Source organism: Alosa pseudoharengus, unplaced genomic scaffold (genome assembly GCF_046254945.1).
Source record: "Alosa pseudoharengus isolate Yale_2024_CS ecotype anadromous, Long Island Sound unplaced genomic scaffold, YU_APseudo_1.1 YU_APseudo_1.1_scf_18, whole genome shotgun sequence".
In the NCBI taxonomy this organism is placed as follows: domain Eukaryota; kingdom Metazoa; phylum Chordata; class Actinopteri; order Clupeiformes; family Clupeidae; genus Alosa; species Alosa pseudoharengus.
The window spans coordinates 24,382,747-24,398,101 of NW_027468650.1; the positions used below are offsets into that span (position 1 = coordinate 24,382,747).

The 15,355-nt window shown below is 39.7% G+C and overlaps 1 protein-coding gene and 1 long non-coding RNA gene across 5 annotated transcripts in view; both read left to right on the forward strand.

Moving 5' to 3' along the window:
* The first annotated feature begins 625 nt into the window (after positions 1-625).
* Positions 626-2,665, forward strand: LOC143131713 (uncharacterized). Of its 2 annotated transcripts, XR_012988184.1 has the most exons (5): positions 626-716; positions 1,432-1,517; positions 1,786-1,873; positions 1,977-2,200; positions 2,381-2,665. It is a non-coding gene; the product is annotated as an uncharacterized LOC143131713 (long non-coding RNA). The 2 variants fall into 2 exon arrangements; XR_012988183.1 differs by having other exon boundaries at positions 1,977-2,665.
* A 4,712-nt stretch (positions 2,666-7,377) lies between these two features.
* The window catches only part of prkdc (protein kinase, DNA-activated, catalytic subunit), a 60,152-nt gene continuing 52,174 nt past the window's right edge, over positions 7,378-15,355 (forward strand). For 2 of the 3 annotated variants that reach the window (XM_076290682.1, XM_076290684.1), the window contains exons 1-12: positions 7,378-7,649; positions 7,917-7,993; positions 8,160-8,261; positions 8,560-8,634; positions 8,754-8,862; positions 9,755-9,867; positions 10,527-10,626; positions 10,925-10,980; positions 11,119-11,149; positions 11,263-11,420; positions 11,852-11,998; positions 12,245-12,409. In XM_076290682.1, coding sequence (XP_076146797.1) covers positions 7,484-7,649; positions 7,917-7,993; positions 8,160-8,261; positions 8,560-8,634; positions 8,754-8,862; positions 9,755-9,867; positions 10,527-10,626; positions 10,925-10,980; positions 11,119-11,149; positions 11,263-11,420; positions 11,852-11,998; positions 12,245-12,409 — 1,299 coding nt within the window. In that variant the 5' untranslated portion in view covers positions 7,378-7,483. Of the gene's footprint in view, positions 7,650-7,916; positions 7,994-8,159; positions 8,262-8,559; positions 8,635-8,753; positions 8,863-9,754; positions 9,868-10,526; positions 10,627-10,924; positions 10,981-11,118; positions 11,150-11,262; positions 11,421-11,851; positions 11,999-12,244; positions 12,410-15,355 lie in introns of those variants that run through there. The other variant, XM_076290683.1, reaches the window with a different exon arrangement.

Genomic DNA, 15,355 nt, shown 5'->3' on the forward strand with positions numbered 1-15,355 from the left:
ATTGTCAATTCATATAACACGGGGGATGACTTATTTTCTTTAGCTGGATTTTCATGAATGCACATAAAATATGCAAACGAGTTGGACTGCAATCCAACTACAATTAATGTTCTATGTCATGAGGCAAAGACATGTCAGCAATAGGCATCAATACTGGGCTAAAGTATTGTTCCTTGTACTGTTGCTGTCCTTAGCTGGATAAAGGGGGATTCTATGAAGTAGTCACCCTGTCATTCTACACAGAATAGACAGAACGGGCATCTGAGAGTTTTTGAGAGTGTAACGGCTCTTATCTTGGGTGTTACGGCTCTGCCGGCTTCTCTGAAGGTCTATTTGGGTGTTAACTATTCTACTTGGGTGTAAATTACTCTACACTGAAAAAAATGGAAATAGGGGGTCTTTGATTTGACACAAATTAATTTGATATATGCAACATGATTGTTTTATATTCCGCTTGCAAACGTGTTTTAATTAAGTAGATTTCAAGAGATAATTTTGAATGCTGGATGTAGACATTTTTCTTGTGTTGATCGAAAGTGAATATTTTAAGTTCAGACATACTCCAGAGCAGCAGGTGGCTGTAATGTGTCATTAAAAAAAATACATAGTAGTAGAAGAAGAAGTTTTTGAAGCATGGTTTGACCTAAAGTTTGGATATCTATCATCAGTGACTGAAGTGGAAGAGAGAATGGCAAATCGAATTAGCCTACTGAAGGGTAAGTTTATCAACCTTATGATCATGTTATATTAGACAATAAATCTCCTAGCTGTTTTCTTACAGTATTACAGCGTTGCAAAGTTGACCCTTGATGTCTTTGTATTATTTTTTGGTCCGTTTCTTTCTACCAAGTTAACGTTAGCCTAACCAACCAGTTAGCTGCATCTGTTGGGCGGTTGGAAAAATACATAAATCATAGTAAAGCTAAATTGGGGTTGGTTTGGTACAGTCCATTAATTTGATCACGTTTGAAGCATAATAAGTTGTATGTGAGTGAAAAGCCTGTTAGCCTGTGTGCGCCAAGTGTGTTGCCAGCAAATGGCTGCCTAAAAGCAAGCTAGCATAGCCACGTGGACAAAAAGCCATTTGCAAAGTTACATTATAGCATCCAAAAACGTTTAGCCCTAGGAAGTTGTCTCCCCATATGATGAAAATATGAAATATAAATATTTTGATTTGTTTGTGCAGGCAAAAAAACAGGCAGTACAGTGTACGCATACAACTTTTTTGTTACTGAGTCTAAGATGTAGTGATGTTACTGTTTGAAGTCACTGAAGTTTGATCTTTTATTTATTTATGAATTTACTGTTGATAAAATGAATGTCTTATACACCAATAAATGCCTGTTATGCCAGATGTGTGGTGCAGTATGCGTATGTTTTGTCTGGCACTGTCGTATGAAACTAATTTTCTTCCTGCTAATCTTATTTCAGATCAACACGGAATTTCAAAAGAATCACAATTGTCCCACTTCAATCCAAGTTCCTGTCTCCAAGCAATGATTAAGCAAATTACTGATGTGAGTAATGCAGAGTTTTAATCATGCAAACCTTACAGAGGCTAATATTTTTGATCATGTTGATATTGATACTTCTTCACATATTGTTCTATTATTATTCTATTATTCATCACATCCTAAAATTTGTGATGATCTCGGGAAGAATAAAGTATCTATCTATTGTATTCGTCTAACTTTTTGTTTCTTTTTATCATATGGTCGTTTACAACAGTGGCTGACTTAAATGAAACTTGGATTAACGTGCTAATCAATAATGTTTTTATTTCAGTGTGATATAGATGCTGGCCGAGTGTCTCCTGAAGGGACTCTGTATCTACACGGGGGAAGATCCTGAAAACTTTGTGCAGGAATATGTGGTATGTACATGAACATGTCTATTTTTCACATTCATTTCTCAATAGGGCTTTGTTAGAGGGTCTCATTTTCTTACTGTTATGTGCATTTGTCTGCCTAATTCAGGTCATGGATGAAGTTGAAGAAAACTGTTGAGGTTTATGTCCTGAGAGAACATGAGGACATTGGGGTCGTACTCCAAGGAATAAAGTTTTTGACAGATCTACATGGCCGTTAGCTGTCACTGATGATGTCGGAGTTGATAACCTCATGTACCTGCCCGTGCTTAGATACACCTTTGAGGCATTGTAAAAAATCTTCATGGAGCTGGATGAAGGCAAACTCCAAAGGTTGGTTAAAGAACAACCTGTTTCAGTGAATGACTTTCCATTTTTATTTTTTGAAAAAGAAATACTGTTTTTACTATGTTGAAACCTGAAAGGACTATCAATGGCTGAGTGACCACGGGTCATGAAATCTTTTTGTGGATGTTTTTTATTATTATTAATTATTAATTATCTTTATTTTAGGAACTAGAAATGTCACCTTTTGGTCAGTCATCTTTGAATCTGGTCCATCAGTCTTCAGGCCTGATCTCTCACTTTCTTTCTCTTCTCTCCCTCTCTCTCTTCCCCCTTCTCTCTCCCTCTCTCCCCTTCTCCCTCTCTCACTTCTCTCTCTCCTCTTCCTCTCTCACTCCTCTATCTTTCTCCTTTCCCTGTGATGTTTGCTGCACTTTTTTCCATTTGTCAATTGCTGGATAAAAAACAATACTGTGTATTTCATGTTGCTTTCAATAAAAATTGACTACTAAACTGACTTGACTCTTTTCAGTAAAAAGATGTATAACAGATGTCTGCAATTCTAGAAAGAAAAAAAAAAACAGTTAAAACACACTGTTCTGTTACTATAGGGACATAAAACTTTAAGAGTTTATTTTTTTAGCATTAATAAATGAAGTTAGAAGTACCTTTTACAATCTATTACTATTGACATGATAAAATTACTTTTGCATTACACAATACATTGGTATTACATAAATATGAAGGTATTATCTTCATTCAACATGATTTTTTTATGTAATACGATGTGATTTCAATGTGTAGGTTTTACAAGAAACGATTAACTAGAACAAAAGTGTAAAAATTGTGTCAGCTGGACACATTCTGATTATGTGGGACCGATGTACACATTAAAATCATGTAAATTCAAGGAACTTTTTTTTTCAGTGTACTGGGTCTATTGGGCCCTCATGAGGTTTAAATGGTCATGTACCATAATGACTGCACACACTGATTCTGATAAAATGTTCAGATTTGCAGATGATACAACAGTGGTGGGGATGATTTTGGGGGGGGGGGGATGGGTCCTCTCACTTATTGAATGGTGTTCTATCCACAACTTAGAGCTAAATGTCTCCAAAACTAAGGAGCTAGTGGTGGACTTCCGCAGAAGTGGGAAGGCATCTCAGCCCTTGTGCATCAATAGAGAGGTGGTGGACAGTTTTAGGTTTTTAGGCACAACAATATCATCCTCTTTAAAATTGGAGGATAACATAACAAAAAAAGCCCACCAGAGGCTTATTTTCCTTCGTTAGTTGAGGAAATTTGGGGTGGCCTGTAAGGGAATGTTGCAGTTCTACCGAGCTGCCATCGAGTGTCCTCACCTTTTCTGTTACTGTCTTGTATGGCAACTCTACTGTCCAGCAGAGGTTGCAGCTGGACAGGATAGTCAATACGGTCTCAAAAATTATTGCCTGTAAACTCTCCCCCATTTGTGAGATCTACGAGGCCCGTATACACCGGAAAGGCCTAAAGATCCTACAAGATGAGACTCAGCCTGCCAACTCCCTTTTCTCCATCCTCCCATCAGGGAGAAGGTTGAGAGCAATTAGAACAAAAACCTCCCGCTTTCTTAACAGCACATACGGCAGAGCCATCAAATCTCTAAACAGCTCTCCATCCCTGAACCAGTATCTCATGAAAAAAGGTTCTCCTAACAAGTCTGTATAATTTGCACATCTCTTTACACTGTTTTTACAATACTCTTCTATATGTTTTATGCTACCCATATTAGTTTTATTCATCTATTTATTGTAAAGTTGTGGATTTGCACTCTGCATCCCTATGCACCATGTCACTTAACCTGACCCGTCACTCTAGCCTCCTGGACTGTCATCCAGGTATGTTGTGAGCAGTGTGCCCTTTTTATCTGCCTACGTCAAGGGTGATCCTGTGTGAGACTCCGTACAGTATATGTATATATATGTTCTATGTCTTTTTTCTGTGTGTGTATGGTGATGTCTTTGTCCCCACTGAAGCAAATCCCTAGCAACTTGCAACGAGTTGTATGGCAATAAAGTATTGAATCTTGAATCTATATAAACAGTGAGTCAGCCAACAATTGCCAGATTCATTTTATTTATTTATTAAGTCCTGTAACAAACACATCTTGATCATCAGTGGTCAGGAAGGGATGGGGAGCCCTATAAAGAACACATTACACATAGATGATAGAAAAATCATTTGTATTATGTCCTTTAATAATTCAATTTTACCTTGCTTTTGTGTTTATGTGGGCAGCTTGTTTACAAAGTCCTGTAATACAAGATCAAAGTTATTAGCGTTTCTTATTGCAAGCAAGCAAACAAACAAACAAACAAGCAAGCAAACAAACAAACAAGAAAACAAACAAACAAAAACACTCACCTTCCAGGACCCCAAGATCTAGTTTGAGAGGAAAAGTCAGACTCTGCTTTTTGTAGGAAACTTAACCTGTGAGGATCTTTTGGTATAAGGGGAGGCTAATGGCATATAGCTGGTTTCTGAAAACATATGTTTAGTGATCTCATAGCGATTGAGGGATTTTACAATATAACGAGCTTGAAACCCAATAGGTTGTTTTGTGATTCTGTAGCGTTTAATGCTAGTTTTGGAAGCAGTGACCTCAGGCCTCAGACTACCCTTACTTATGCTTGGAAATAACATCTGAACCACAGAAAAGCTATTTGTACGCGTCCTTGGCACTACTTTTCTCATGCCAGAATTTTTCTGATTGTAGAAACTGTATGCTTGGATTCTGCTCTGAGCAGGAGTAACCTTTATAGCTGTGTTCACTTTATGTGGCATAGAGGCAGAGGCCATTTGCAAAAGTCTTTCAGGGGCTTTTGTAATAGTTGTTTGCTGGATGGGGGTCTCCATCCTAGCTGAGTTACTATAGCCTTTGTGGGCTGACCCAACATTGGAGAAGGCATTACCGGATGCACTTCTGTACACATTCACCGAAGGTGAAGGAGACAAGACACCACCATCTGGGAGTGGCTCATGTTCCAGGAGGAAGCACTAGCAGGAATAAGCCTCTGCATTATCGAGTGAAACGGGTGACCTCTTGACACACCTTTAAGAGCTTGCTTTAGCAGATTGAGTGCTTCAGCCCTTGAAGGAAGGATTTGTTCATCACTGGGCTGTCTGCTCTCAGCCCCACTTGTGCTTCCAATAGAGCCATTAGCATGCTGCCCATTCATTACAAAGTGGTAGCTAGAGCTGGTCTGAGCAGGCGTGTGATGCTTTGGCTCATACTGATTGAGGTAGCTTGAAGTTGTTCCTACAGCTGTGGCAACGACATATGGAGAAACAACTCTTGAGTCTTCAGATCCAAGGGCATGGTTCCTTTTACTGGGCTCAGGCATCTGGACACCATGATGGATTTGAGTAAACTGAACAGGTTGCTGGCTGCTCTGCTCTTTTTGACCAACGTAGTCTGAAGATGTGCCGAGCGTCACTGTGGCAGCAGTGGCATACAGAGAAACGGGTCTTGAAGAGTCTTCAGATCCAAACTGTGCGTCTGGTCTTGAATAGTACTCATTTGGACTCCAGACAGGGTTCTTTTTAGGCTCAGAAATGTGGACACCATGACTCAAGGGAGTTTGAGCAGACTGAACATGTTGCTGGCTCCGCTTCTTTTTTTGATGCAAATCATCAGAAGCAGTTTTCACCTCCTGTGAGGTCTTACTGCCATACTGAGATATAGAATTTGGACCATTAAAGACTTTAATCAGGTCCAACTTTTTGTCTGGGCTTCCATGATAACTTTTCTGCACCCAATCATTAGTTTGAGGCCTTGGTTGAAAAACTGCCCTTTTAAAAGGTTGCTGGTTAGTCTTGATGGCACCACTGTATTGGCTAGAACCGCTCTGCAGTTGAACAAGCCTGTCTTCACCCGACACAGGCTGTCTATACATGGCAAATGTGTCAGGTTCACGCATTTGAATTGACCTGGTGGGGTTTTGGCCAATTTCATCTTCATTCTGAAAAAATATTGAGTTGGTTGGCTGCATTACTTTGACTGCACTAGGCTGAAGTCTATGGACCTGGGGGGAACTGATGGAATTACTAGGGAGAACAGCCATGCCTCCAGGATTACTTGGTAAAGCATTATAAGAGTGAGGCAGAGTTACTGTAATCATGACCTCCTTCTTGAGAACTACCTGTAACGTTTTGTATGGAACCAACCGGAACCTTTGCACGGTTAACATTCTGAAAGCTAGATGAGCCGACATTCCCACTCTGGGAGAGGGCAGGATTTCCTTGTGCAGGCAGTGCAAATGAACACAGTTCTCTTGCAAATTGCTTAGAGATGGAGGAGTTTAAATCAGTAGCTGAGAGTTCAGAAGCCTTTGGATCAAATTGATGATTACCAAGAGCCTGCCCAGAGGTTACTGCCTTTGCAAACATCCATTGCATACTAGGATTCTCCCAGGTCTCCAGTGGCTCTAGAGAGAACGACTGCTGCTGTTTAGAATCATGTTTTGAAGAGTCGGCTATGTCTCCTAATGTGGAGACCCGTTCATCAGAGCCAGGGTGATAACCTCCAGTGTCGCCAGAAATGGGTCCTGACCCTTTACAAGTAAAACAGCAGATTTAGACTTTTGGACCACAAATACACAAACATGATCTTGACTAAGAAAGTTACCTTCCGGAAGTTGTTCAGACAAGACAATCCCCAACATAAAAACTGCCCAAGCCCTGACAAACAAGACATAGGCTATATGAAACTTAATATTATACGAAAGACTTACTTTGTTTTATGATATAGCCTACAAAACTTACCTTAAAATTAAGTCTGCAGCCATGATGTCTGCAACCACCCACGAAAAAGCAGCGGTAACAAAAATGTCACCAGGCCATGCAGATAGTGATATGGCCGTTTTGGGTCCAATCATGAACTTCCAATCACTGCATTGTTAATTAACAGCTGTTCTTGAGTTTTGAGTGGGAGTGGACACAGTCAACAACTGAACCACAGTTAACAACGTAGAAATTAAGACAATGTAAAACAGAAAGATGTCGATTTTGGCTGTAATTATCTGAGCATTTCGTTGACTTGCAACCACTCACATATATTGATAAATTAAATCAGGCACTCCATGAAAACAGCAGGGCCTATCAGTGCTTTCAGTGCCCTCTACAGTTTAGTTTAGTCGTCATGTGTCGTCATGTTTGAGTAAAAGGAAGTGGGCAAACCTCTCTCTCGCATGGGCTCTGTTTGTTGTGTTCATTTGCCGCCGGTTTTGTTGTTTGAGCATGCAAAATCTGTAACAGCTACACAAAGAAAGCACCTTTATTCGCACTAAAATGTCTTCCGACACAGCCGGTAGTGTTGGAGGTATTCAAGGCTATCTGATAAAACTCCATGGTTATCTCACTGATTCTGATACAAGGATTGCAGCTCTAAGGTGCCACGACATAATTGGAGATTTAGGGCAAGAATGCATGGTTACAAAGAGCGAAAATGAATTAGGTGAGTGAATAAACAGCGAAATTAGCAACACAATACCTTCTATTTTGGGTGTATAGAGGCAGCTTGATGTTAGCTATATGACATAAACTTTTGCTAAGTCGGCTAGCTAGCCTACCTGCTTGATCCTATGAAGTACATTTTAAATCATACAGAAAAGTTCAGCTTCCAATGAATGCAATCACACCTCATTTTAAGTGTTAAGTATTTATCTTGTCATTGCTCCAATAAATTACATAAAACGTTATTAAATGTAACCTTACCCATCAGTTTTACAGACGTCCTTGCTATTCGCAAAAGAAGAGGGTTTACTCAGTTTTCTCAGAAAATCCTTGTCCAGTGAAGAGGTATGTAGCTTTGTTATGTATGAGAGGTTGCATGTATTTTCTGTTGACATCCAATTTTATAAGATGCCTCTCGAGCACGATATTAAGACACAATAATACCTGTGCTACATTCTTCTCTGGTTCTTTGTGCAATTCTACAGTATATTTCTTATGGTGTTATCTATAGCTAAGAGATGCCCGACTGGATATTCTGCGTCTTTTGGATAGCTTTCTTCAAAAGATATCCACTGTCAAAGGATGGGAAAAGACTTATGCCATTGAGCTGAAGGTACAGTTACACAGCATTGCATACACTTGCTTACACTGTGAACTGATGAACATTTGAGTGGAGTATGTTCTGTGATTGCATTTTGATCTGTGTTAGGAAATCTCATGCATGTCTGACCTGTCACATTTTCAAGTGCATATTCAATTGATTACCACTCAGTCTAGTTCTCAGGTGCAAGTCATAATGCTATTCAATTAGTGAGCCATAAGCAACTCTAATCCTGCTGATACAGTCTGCATTATTAAATCAAGATGGTTTGATTTGTAATGGTTTAATGGTTTCTCCATCTCTCACTCAGGACGCTTGTTTGGTTGTGTACACCAAAGACAAAGCGGCCAAATGCCGTGCCCCAGCCTTGGAGCTACTGATCAAGGTATGAGACATTTTTTGATAACTGGTATAACTGGATTTTAGGATGTGAAACCTTTATAATGAAACTTCCACAACATAGTATATGCATTTTTATACAAATGTATTTTCTGCTCTTTCTAGCTCTTGTATCTGACAAAGGATTCCAGTGTTGGCCAAAACTTGCAAGTGGGGGATATGTTCAACAAGTTTTATGGCGAACTCTGTCAGAAGAACAAATTACCTGATACAGGCAAGTAGGGATGTAACGATATGAAAATTTAACCTCACGGTTATAGTGACCAAAATTGTCACGGTTTTTGTTATTATCGCGATATTTTTAAAAGTGTGTTCAATATGTTCAGAAAGGACTAATAGGCTGAAATAGTTTCAAAAAGTGTGACAGCATTTACTATTACAAAATATAGGCAAAACCTTATCAAAAGTGCAACATTTAACCAGGGACGGTGGAACTCATTTTCATCTGGGGGTGCTCATAGGGGGTGCTGTGGGAGGGTAAAAAAATTGTTACTGAGTAGATGTGATTCTTTTATTTTGGTGCATTTTAAGATGGCCTATTGCTACTGGAGAAAGGCATATTTTCATTCACATTCATAGGCCTACATCCTGACTCCACAAACAAACCTGGCTGAGCTGAGCATTCTTAATTCATAGCATAACGTTACTGTGACATTGTGTGTTGTCCCGTTCACTTTTTCCTTGGTCATGTATTGGCTTTGTGCCAAAATTAAATCCATCAAGTAGATAACAGAATCAGTAGGGTACCAGTTTTGTTTCATTGTACCAGGCCTACTGTATGTCAAAAGCAGGCTCGGATGAAGCTGGGAAGGATTAAACACACGGTTTCCACACCGTGGTAATCATCCGTGATAATCATGATATTTGAAATGAAAACGGTAATTGTTATCGTCAACATTTTTATTGCGGTTTACCATTATACCGGTAATCGTTACATCCCTACAGGCAAGAATTGATTGCTAGTCTTTGACAGTAAAGCCATCCCTTTAATAAGATGTGATTAATTCAGTTTAACTAAATCAGATCTAAGATGTAGAGTAACAAAGAATGTGGGACATTCATGCTGAAATCCCTTGTACAAATTCTCTTGTGGTTTGTTGTTCCAGTGCTTGGTAACATCTATGAGCTTTTGGGAGTATTGGGTGAAGTCCATCCCAGCGAGATGGTATCAAACTCAGAAAAACTCTACAGAGCATACCTTGGAGAGCTAAAAGGCCAGGTAAATACTATAGGTGCGAGTTTGACAGTGTATTTTTGTGAGCGAAGTCAGACGCACAAAGTTGGCAGAGTCAGGCCGAAGTTAATTAAAGCTGCATTTGGGAAGTCTGACAGATTGAGCCAAAATGTTGAATGTTTACAACTCTCATGCCCCTCCCCTACTACCACCGAGCACCCTCTCATCGAGTTTGTGCTCGTCAGTGCGCACCAAACTGCACCAGACTGTGATTGACAGTCAGATCTCACACAGCCCTGCTCTGATTGGAAGAGAAGAACCGGGAGCTGTGGATTTTTGCAAAATAAATAACAGGCTCTAGGTGGAGGTAGAAGTGCGTTTTTTTTTTTTCTAAAACCGGCTGATTTATGTTGTTATGTTGTTGAGCATAGTGTCGGTTTCAGTGAATATGATCAAAAAAATCTTGCCAACTGCAGCTTTAATAAAAGAGAAATAGATAGGTCAGAATTTAACACTGGTTGAATGTGATTGAATAAACCAATTTCACTTCACCGGAGTGGTCTCACCCATTTCAGAGTGCCCGCCTTGACGTAGCTTCCCGCTACCTATATCGCCACCGAACTCAGGCCCATCTGTCTCATTTCCATGCTCTCGCAATACTCTGGTGATCTGTGAGACATAGAATTATGATTTGCTGTCCGCAGATGACCTCTGCTACGAGGGAGCCGAAACTGCCAGTGGTGGCTGGGTGCCTGAGGGGGATCACAGCGCTCATGGTGAACTTCACCAAGTCTATGGAGGAGGGTGTGTGGTCTTCTCTGCCTGTCTGATTTTCTATGTCACTCTACAGCAGGCACTTTTAGATTGGCATTGGCAGTAACATAGTGATTTACATTCTCATTTGAGACAAACTACAGTGGAATCATTTTCTCAAGATTTTTTTTTTTTTTTACATCTTTTCAGAGCTCACTGCCATTTTATTGATGATAGCAAATCATGCTTATTGTTGTCCTGTACACATGTAGTGCTTTGTTCTTTCCATTGGTTAGTCTCAACCACCTGTAAATCTTACTGTTGATACAGTATATATCCTCCCATACAGATCCCACAGCTTCAAAAGAGATCTTTGATTATGCACTGAAAGCCATTAGTCCTCAGGTATGAACCCTAACTCTACCCTTGCCTTACCTTCAGTATATCAAAAATGTACATGATAACTAAGCTCCTCCACTCATAGAAGATATTTTATGAATCTAGAGGGTATTTTGATTTCACTTATATATCTCATTTATACAGAGTGAAATGAAGCGTTATGCTGTCACCTTTGGTAAGCCTGATCACTTATTTTGAATATGAAGCTTATGTATTTCAGTTTTTTGCCCCCTGATTTGACATGAACGTCTCTGTCTCTCTTCTCGTCTTGTCTTGTCATTCTCTCAGCTGGACTCAGGCTATTTGCCAAGCATGCCGTCCAGTTCAGCAGCTGTCTGATGGATCACTACAGGACAGTGTTTGAGGTCATGTCCAAACTGTGTGGCCACATCAATATGGAGATGAAGAAGACCAGTTATTATGCCCTGGAGTCATTTCTAAAACAAGTGAGCCAATTGAAAAGACTACACAAGCGTTTCAGTTTCACCTCTTGATTAAGTGGGCCATTTCTAGACCTGCAAAGGTGGTTGGAAATGCTCTTGGGTGCTCCTTGTTGGTGCCCCCCCCCCCAATCCCATCCTCCCCCACCTATCTAATGCAGCCCTTGCCACTTAATCTACTAAACCCCTCTTCTACTGCACTTTTTACCCCCCATTTACATCTAGTAACTATATGCATGTGACAATACACTTCCTTGTAAATGTGTCTAGAATTTTGATGCCTGAAGTTTGAAATTGTGTAAAGTTACGTCTAGTTTGTTAACCTGGGTGGATGACTTGTTAACTATGGTAGCTACCACAAATTGATTACTCTATAACAGTTGAATCTTGAATTTTGTTAGTTTGTTAATTCTTGTTCTATCTTTAACCCTGAACAGGTTGCAGTACTGGTAGCAGAAAACATTGAAGAGCACAAAAGCAAGCTGAAGTTCTTCATGCAGAAATTCTGTGCCATCATTAAGACCTTAGACTCTTCTAACAAGGAGCTCTCCATTGCCATACGAGGATATGGGCTCTTTGCTGCTGTAGGTTTTATTTTCAAGCATTTTTGTCATACCCATCATCAAACCCACTATTAAAATGGATTAGATTTAAAACGACCTTATAGTAATTTCACATAAGAGCATCTGTTCAGTATAAGTATAGAGGTAGACATATTAAATGAGGACTAAAGATAGAAATCAAGTTATTGAGTTATCAAGTTAATGTATTAATGAGCAAGTGATTATAGTGTGACCACATATCCATGCCTTTCCTTTGGTCTTCTGCAGCCGTGTAAGGTGGTCTGCCCACAGGACGTGGACTTAATGTACACAGAGCTGATCCAGCGCTGCAAGCAGATGTACCTCACTGAGTCAGACCGGGATGATGATAACATCTACCAGCTCCCCAGCTTCCTGGACTCCATCGCCAGTGTCCTCGTACACCTGGACAGGGTACAGTGTCTGTGTCCATTCAATTAAATGTGCAGATCTTTCTCGTGAAGGGTCGTCATTGGTGAAGCTGAAATTTGTTCCATTGTCAGTAATGCAAGTTCAGTGTTTCCTAGGATTTTTTTAAGCAGTGGAGGCAGGCCTGTCCGTCCAAAAGTCCTATGAGGAGTTTCCATAGATAATTTTACAAAACGCATGTAGTGGGGTCGTATGTATGTGTAATTTTCTCAGTCATTTCAAATTGGTGTTAAAGTTTGGTTTTCACTTCTAAGTTGAAGTGAAGGGTCTATAGAACAATTTGAGTCCGAGTGTCAAACACACAGATAACAAAATAGCCTCTAGGGGGCGCTGCAAAATATTTAAACTGCTACAACTTTTGACTAGTTTAACCAAATATAACATATGAGGTATGTATGGATTCAGAATTAAAAGGAGAAACTGGTGAGCTAAGCACTAGTTACCAGATTAAAAACACACTTTATAATAAACACACTTTTAGCCCATGGACAGAAAAATTGTGCTTTTTTTTTTAGATAAATGGTGGAAATGCCTAACCTGGCCCTAGCCAGATGAATGTCGTTCCGCTTAGCTCCGCCTAGCTTCACTCACATCCATCTGGAACCTCTTCCATTGAGAGTGATTTCTCCAACCAACTTTATGGTTTAGCGAATCAGGACGCAGGGCGGGAGTTTCATAGATGTGACATAGCGTAGAAGCGACTGTGAGACCGTTATCAGCGTCACGGGTTGGCTTCGATGAGAGTGGTTGAAGTAGCACGTCAATAGATGACGGACAAGTGGCTTATTCAATCATATGCAAGCATTTTTTGATTAGGTCCAGCCTTCTGAAGCAACATTTCAATGGATCGGTTCCAGATGGATGAGTGGAGCTAGGCGGAGCGAAATTCATCTGGCTAGGGTCAGGTTAGGAAATGCCCTCAAAGTTGCAATGAAACATAATTTTTAAAGTTATTGTAAATAAAGCCTGGGTAATCACTCAACTCGATTTAAGATCGTTGTTCAGAATATCCCTGAAGCACAAAGATACCTAGGATACCCATACACAAATATGGCTGCATAAAGCCGATGTGATATTAAGCACCCAACTTGCAACTTTGAGTTTATGAATTTAGGATCATGAGTACCAACTTTTTTCAATCAAGCCATCATTTTATTCACAAAAAAATCACAAAAGAACTTTATATCTGGAAGAAAGTAAATCAATAATAATGTGCGTGGAATTTTGAGGAACCCATTGCGTAATACAGGCTTGTGAAAAAGGCTAGAGGGCTATTTTTGAGTACATAAATCAATGACCAATGACACAGTTTCTGAATAAAGACGGTTTTAGGTAGTCATGAAGTAGTCGTGATAGCCTAAAGTAGGCAACAGACCCATTACACAGCTCAGTCATCATCATGGGCATTGCCTAGCTCTCTATATCAGGGCCGTGCAGAGACCTTTGGAGGGCTAGGGGCTCAAATTGAAAAAGGGGCACATGAAACAAGATTTTTAAACATATGTCAGCTTAATTTACAGTTCAATCCAATAGCGACCCATATTGAAACAGAATTCAACATGGAATCTTACAACAAACTACATCATACTATAGTATATATCATTTACCCCACCAGGTGAAATCTTTATCTATTTGTTTGTATGTGTAGTGTGTGTGTGTGTGAGAGAGAGAGAGAGAGATCCACTGCCTTTTGTGGCTTTCTTTCTGCATTTGTCTACTGTCTTTGAGGCATCTTGCACTGCATAATTCAATATCATGATTTATAAAACAAAACACAATTTAACTTTGTAAAAACCAACCTGAATTGACATGAATCTAGCTTTTAGTCCGTTTTATAGCTGTAGTTCAGCTGTTGTTCAGTTGTTCAGCTTTGAATCAGAAAATATAGTTTAAAATTATAGCAATAATTATAGCAATTATATACAGTACCCTCCAGAATTATTGGCACCTCGGTTAAAGTTGACTAAAAACTTTAATTTTAATTTAAAAACTCTAATTTATTGTAATCTCACAATGAAAGAAATGAGGAAAAATCCAACCTTGAAGGGAAGCAAATTTATTTGGAGAAAAAGGAAAATCTCATAAAGAAATAAATATTTGCAAAAACACATTGCTCACAATTATTGGCACCCCTGCTTGTAACTTCTTAAGCCTCCCTTTGCCAATAAAACCCCATAAAGTTGGAGAATACAAAGCAAGGGATTTAAGACCGTTTGTCTTTACAAAATCTCCCCAGATCGTCCAGATTCCTAGGTCCACACTCTTCTTTGACTCACCCCACTGTTTTCCTATGGAGTTTAGATCAGGGGACTGAGATGGCAATGTCTGGAGCATGATTTTGTGTTCAGCAAACAATTTTGTTTTGATCTGGACATTTGCTTTGGTTCATTGACCTGATGAATGATCCAATCATGACCAACTTTTAGTGTCTTGGCAGAGATTGGCAGATTTCCTTTGAAAATGTTCAGGTTTTTCTTGGTGTTCATGACACCATGCACCTTAATTAGGTTCTCAAGGCCTTTGGGAATAAAAACAGCCCCACAATAGCACAGCCCCTCCACCATAATTCTCATTAGGCATGGGGTTCTTTTCAGTATAGCCATTCTTCTATGTACACCAAACACATCTAAAGTTTCTAGCCAAAGAGCTCAATTTTCATTTCATCTGACAATAGACCACACTTCCAGACAAAGTCACTGTACCATTCAGTAACTCCTGCCATTTACATTAGTAGTTAAATGGCTGGACAGGCTTTTACCTGCATGCCCTCTAAATAAGCTATTAGCAGTGAGGTCACTTTTGAAGATTTTTTGGGGACTTGGTGACCCTCAAGATGATACATCATCGGTTTAATACCGATATTATCTGGCCCTATAGCCCAGAAACCCCCATTTAACCCCATCTCAAAATTGTACAAAGTAAAGAGGCATC